This window comes from Rattus rattus, chromosome 3 (assembly GCF_011064425.1).
Source record: "Rattus rattus isolate New Zealand chromosome 3, Rrattus_CSIRO_v1, whole genome shotgun sequence".
NCBI classification, from domain to species: domain Eukaryota; kingdom Metazoa; phylum Chordata; class Mammalia; order Rodentia; family Muridae; genus Rattus; species Rattus rattus.
In genome coordinates, this window is record NC_046156.1 from 28,133,042 (window position 1) to 28,138,564 (window position 5,523).

General features: G+C 47.9%; 1 protein-coding gene across 2 annotated transcripts; it reads left to right on the forward strand.

Annotated features, from left to right (window-relative positions):
• Window positions 1–354: 354 nt before the first annotated feature.
• On the forward strand, window positions 355–4,076 carry Rpl34 (ribosomal protein L34). 2 transcript variants are annotated; one of them, XM_032897312.1, is made up of 5 exons: window positions 355–403; window positions 1,656–1,729; window positions 1,808–1,907; window positions 2,150–2,253; window positions 3,939–4,076. In XM_032897312.1, exons 2-5 carry the CDS (start codon window positions 1,665–1,667, stop codon window positions 4,021–4,023), a joined length of 354 nt encoding a protein of 117 aa, XP_032753203.1. In that variant the 5' UTR covers window positions 355–403; window positions 1,656–1,664; the 3' UTR covers window positions 4,024–4,076. The 2 variants fall into 2 exon arrangements, with proteins under 2 accessions (XP_032753203.1, XP_032753204.1); XM_032897313.1 differs by lacking the exon at window positions 355–403 and adding an exon at window positions 410–599.
• Window positions 4,077–5,523: the final 1,447 nt, after the last annotated feature.

The window sequence follows — 5,523 nt, forward strand, 5'->3', positions numbered from 1 at the left end:
GAAGGTGGAGAACGAGAAGGGCACAGGTTACCTTATGGGATGTCAGAGAGATTTAAAACTAGGTCTAATTACCCTAGGCTAAACGCGTCGTGGCGCCCTTGTTTTCTCTTAGGGAAGTGGGGAGGCCTCTTCTGTCACTTGCTTTAGCTCCTACAGCGATCTTGCACCTAATTTTTCACCTGACGTCCCTACGGATGGCTGGAAAACGAGCCCGCCTTCCGAAGCCGCACTACAAACCTGAAGTCCCACCTACACAGGTCCCCCGCGTCCGCTTCCGTACAACATGGCGGCGCACTCGCTGACATGCCGCTTTCTCTGACGTACTTCCTGTCCGACGCAGTCACATTTGACCTTTGAACTCGCCCGCCCCTTCCTTTTCCTCTTCCGGGGACGGTGCTTAGAGGTATGGTGGCCTGTTTCGGCTCTGTGGCCTTTCTATTTACGATCCGTACCCATCCGAGGGGTTAGGCAGGCGGGACGCCCTCGGGGTCGGTGCTGTAGCTGGGGTTAGTGGTGAGGGACGAGGAGAGGTGCATACCGGGCGGGTGCTCGCCTCGTAGTTTCGGAAAGCCCTCGATCGAACCAGCGCGTCCGAAGCGGTGAGTAGCCGGAGCCCCGCGCGCTTCGGCCGCCGGGTACGGAGAGCGAGAGGCTTAGGTCGTGGTTGTGAAGCGCTTAAGCGACCGGAACAGTGGAACCCTCGGTGGGGACCGCGGCCTCTGGCCGCTCCCCTGTTGCTGTCTGTCATGGTGGCTAGTAAGCGAGCGAGACGCGATAGCAGGGGCGGCGGCGTAGTCTGCCTTGGTTATGGAGATAGAAATCAAGTAGTGGCGGCTTAGGTCCTTTAACACTGGTCCTGTGTCGCTTTAGGTGCGTGGCAGTTGGGCTCCCTTTAGGTAAAAGTGGGTGTTTGGAAGGTGTGGAAGACAGGTCAGCTTGGCTGCACCCGGCTTAGGCGGCTGTTATTTGGGGTAGTGCTAATTAGGCCATTTGTCCCAGGGTTTGAGACTTAACAGCCCACTTTGAAGCAAAGTTGCATAGACGAGTGTGTGTGAAGCTCTTGGGTAGAATTTCCTTGCCCAGCACGTTAAGGAGCTGGATTCCAAATGCATCGCTGCTGCGGGTTGGAGGGTCGTTAAGTGACTGATCTGCTAAGGATGTTATAAACAGCATAAGACCCAGGTCTCCTTAATAAACAGATTGCCTTCTCGGGGATGCAGCTTTGGGACTAGATGCTACACAGATATTACCTGCCAGCACTGTGGAGGGTGGGATAGTAGTGTCTTAATCCCAGTGCTAGCTGTGTGAATTGGGGGGAAATGCTGTCTTAGAGCCCAGGAGCTGGCTCTGTATTGCCAGCAAATAGCACTGCTGGGGATTTACCTAAGGGTCCCACTTGTCATCCTTTAAATTAGTGCTACCAAGCAAAACAGACTTCTTGAGGGATGAGCCCTTGGTCAGGATTTTAACCAAGCTCCATACTTGTGGACCAGTAGGAAAGTCTCTAATTTAGTGGAATCTCTAATTTAAATGGAATTCTTTAGAATTCCCCTTGTAAGAGCATGGTGTGAGTGTATGGATGTAAGAGACATTATGTGATGAAGCTTTGACCTTTAATTTACCTTCACTGACTTGTTTTATTCTCTAAATTGTAGGCACTCAGGATGGTCCAGCGTTTGACATACCGTCGTAGGCTTTCCTACAATACAGCCTCTAACAAAACTAGGCTGTAAGTTTTTGCGAGTTTAAAATAACTGTTGTTGCTTTCTCTGTGACATACTGAGCCGCTTTCAATCTCCCTTCCTAGGTCTCGAACCCCTGGCAACAGGATCGTTTACCTTTACACCAAGAAGGTCGGGAAAGCACCTAAATCCGCATGTGGCGTGTGCCCAGGCAGACTGCGAGGGGTGAGTACTCTTGAGAAAGCCTTAATCCCTCAGCAGGGAAATATGTGAAGGTGGTCTTGCTACTGAGATACTTGGGAATTATTAAATATCTGCAGTCCAAAATAACCAACGTGAGAAATGGCCGAAATGGCTTTTGGGGAAAGCAGTAGGCTTCCCCATTTTAACCTAGTTCCTAGTTCACAGTTACTGGGAGTGTCTTTCTACTTGAGCATCTGAGGGTAATCACAGGCTTCATTCTACAGGTTCGTGCTGTGAGACCCAAAGTCCTTATGAGATTGTCCAAGACAAAGAAGCACGTCAGCAGGGCCTATGGTGGCTCCATGTGTGCCAAGTGTGTCCGTGACAGGTGAGTGAGGCGGCCGAGGCACTGTGTGTGCCAGCCGGGGTGGATCTTCCCTTGGCACCGTCTAAAGGAGTGACTCCTGTCGTGTCAGTGTGGGGCATCTTGAAAATAGCATTGTTCATAGAGAGCGGATGGGAAGAAATGCTGGGCTGTGTGACGGGGCAGCTGGGAAGGCATAGGAACAGGTGCTAGCGTGGGTGGCTGATCGAGGAGGTGACAGACAGCACAGCTAGCAAAGCTTGTGAAGGCCTTAGACAGCTTTAGTCTTACAATGTGGGAAAGGGTGAGTCCCAGGCAAAAGCTGAGTCATTACTTAACAGGATAAAGGTTTGGGGCATACAGAAGCGTTTTACGCAGCAAGAGGAAATTGCCCTTGTCTTACCTACCTGACGATGGCCCAGAGGGTTTGGTGGCAAGGGGACTAAGTCTTTTGGATACTGGAAAGAGTTGTAAGGATGGTTGTGGTTTATTTGCTGAGCACCAGATAACATTTCAGTGTATCTGAGTGGGTTTGTTTGAGGGAAGAAACAGCACCTCCTTCCTGCTTTACACTCAGTTAATGCGGAGCAGAGTGAGGGAAGGAAGAACGTGAGGGTTGGTGATGGGAGAGCTCAGAGGCTGAGCCGGGTGGACTCTGGTGGTTTATGGAACGCTCTGACCTAGTGGTTTGTTGCTTTGTTTCTTGACAACAATCTTCCAGGCCTGTTTGTGGAAGTTCATTAAGAGGAGGGAGGCCTAGGATGATAATACAGACACAGGGCAAATGTTCTCTAACACAGGCACTCTGAGCTTCATAAAGTTTAGAAGAGAAATTTCGTGCAGTTGTAGAAACTGGGCTGGCATTTGAGGCCATACCTGGATGATACAAACAGAAAGGATTTCCAGGCTCTAGTGTTTGGCCTGACACAGGAAAGATGGGAGGTGAAAGGGGCCTGGGTAAGGTCATGAATTTTGAACTGTAGGAGTTTGGCGTATTTCATTCATTGCCTACAGAATCTAGATTTGTGCCTATCAAGACTTGGGCCATTGCAAGGCCTTGACTCCTATCTCCCCCTGACCCCCAAGCTGGGGGCTTGGTTCTATCTAGTTCCAGCTGGCAGCTCAGTTCTATGGAAAACCATGGAACAATCTACAATACTTTGATAATATGTCCTGGATCCTGATACAAGAAATAATACCAGCCAGGAGCTATCTTAAGTGATGGTCTTGTTTTGGGTATTGTCTATTAGGTTTCTCTGGCTGTGATAACCATGACCAGAGACAACTTGGGGGTAGATGTTATTTCATTGTGCACCTGAAGCAGAGGCTATGGGGGAGTGCTGCTTGCTGACTTGTTCTCCTTGGTTTTCTTAGACTGCCTTCCAAAAGCACCCATTCGCCAGCCCGTTGTGTTACTGCCCACAGGCCAATAGGGGCATTTTGATTGATGTTCCCCTTTCCTGTGTGACTCTAGCTTGTGCCTAGTTGACATGAAACTTGCTAGCACAGCCCATTTATTTTGTAGTTGATCATGAAGAAGTTAAGACTCCTTGGGATTGGAGAATAATCCTCCCCAAATGTTCATGTAACTTCACAAGCTTTGTGATTTTTTTTTTGTTTGTTTGTTTGTTTTGGTGCATTTTCCTAGGCTCTTGATTGCTTTGCTCCATCTTACAATGGTTAACTTCCCTGTGTGTTTCTCTTCCTAGGATCAAGCGGGCTTTCCTTATTGAGGAGCAGAAAATCGTTGTGAAAGTGTTGAAGGCACAAGCACAGAGTCAGAAAGCAAAATAAATGGGCGACTTTTTTAAGTAATAAAAATCAAGACTTGGTCTACGGTTCCGTTATCTGTGATTTGTTTCAGTGTAATTGGTTGATTTCTCTTAAGAGAGACAGTGGCTGGAAGTCACTGGGTCTTGAGATCTTCCTCTATCAGGAATGGTCCTTCTGTTAACTCTTAGTGACACTTAGACCGTTTCATAGTTAGTATCTCCTTCACACTACCAAACCAGAAGCCAGCCTCGGGCTGTTTTGAATGAAATGTTTTAAGGATTTACTGACATGGAGACTTTGAGCACCTGACGCAGCCCTAAATGACTCAGATTGTGATTGTCACTGCATCTCAGTCCAGGTTAGGACATTAAAATGCAGGCTATGTTTTGGTGATGTCACTGCTCACTGAACAAGTTTTCTGAAGCTCCTTAATGCTATGAGAACCTGCACTGGTCCAAGAGCCGTACACAACTTTTTATTTCCTAATGTGTTTCTGTTGCATGATGCTCCACATTTAGCCATTACCCATAAGCTGTCGATGTGATTGATACAGAGGAGGGTTTTCATAGTAACTGTGGGTAAAAGTCGGAAGGTGTCTACCACACACGTGAGACAAACACTCATATAGAATCTTTAAAAGTGAGGCATGGTTCAGAGTTGTGTCCTCCAGACACGCCCTGGCCGTGTGGCTCAGCTTGACCGTGGGGCTCCTGACCTCCCGGTACTGGTAGTCTAGGTCTGTGCCCCTGTGCTCGGCTAAGGAAACAGGCAGTTTGTAGAAAGATTAAAGGGATCCCAGAAAATGAGTAAGCTGGCATTTGAACAGTAAGAGTTTAAACAGAAGATGATGTCCCTGATGACATTAACCACTGTTTGCCCTGAAGTCTTCCCACCTTTGCAAGTGAGGGGAACACAGTTCCAGTTGGCTGGAGTAGTTGCAGATGGATTAGCATTTGATGGCTATAGCCCTACATTCTTTGTCCCAGCAGTCCTGAGGACAGCCTGAGTTACATAGCAAGACCTATCAAAGGGCTTGGGAGGGCTGTGTCTGGGTGCCTTGATAGAGGTGTATTACAACGTTACGTAGATAACATCTGTTAGCTGCTCCAGGTACCACTTGAGTAAAGCAGCAGAACAGTGGTTATCTTGTCACAACATTTTCAGAGTTTAAACGATAGCTCAGAAAATAAAACGGCAAGCATGCCCGGAGTTAGAATCCTCAGCATGTGTAAAATCCTAGCCAGATGGTGTCTGTAGTCCTGGTGTGCTGGATTGGGAGGGTGTGCATAACTAGTAGAGAAAGGCCAGCCAGCCAGTAACTCTCCACATCGAGTAACTGACCCTGTTGCCTATAACTGGAGAACAGGACAGTACTTAGTATTGATCTGTGACCTAAAAGGGTTCACACACGAAAACTTAAATGATGATAGCCTTGAGCTCTAAAGTTAACTTCTTCCCATGACAGGTTAGTGAGATGTACTGTAGTGTGTTCAAACAATGTTTTAGACTCAGTTGGTCACC

Bases quoted from the DNA above. Each gene is read 5' to 3' on its own strand.
- Rpl34 (XM_032897312.1), top strand. From the start codon at position 1,665: ATGGTCCAGCGTTTGACATACCGTCGTAGGCTTTCCTACAATACAGCC. The intron at 1,908-2,149 runs GTGAGTACTCTT...TTCATTCTACAG, and splicing joins GCCCAGGCAGACTGCGAGGG to GTTCGTGCTGTGAGACCCAA. The intron at 2,254-3,938 runs GTGAGTGAGGCG...TTCTCTTCCTAG, and splicing joins GCCAAGTGTGTCCGTGACAG to GATCAAGCGGGCTTTCCTTA.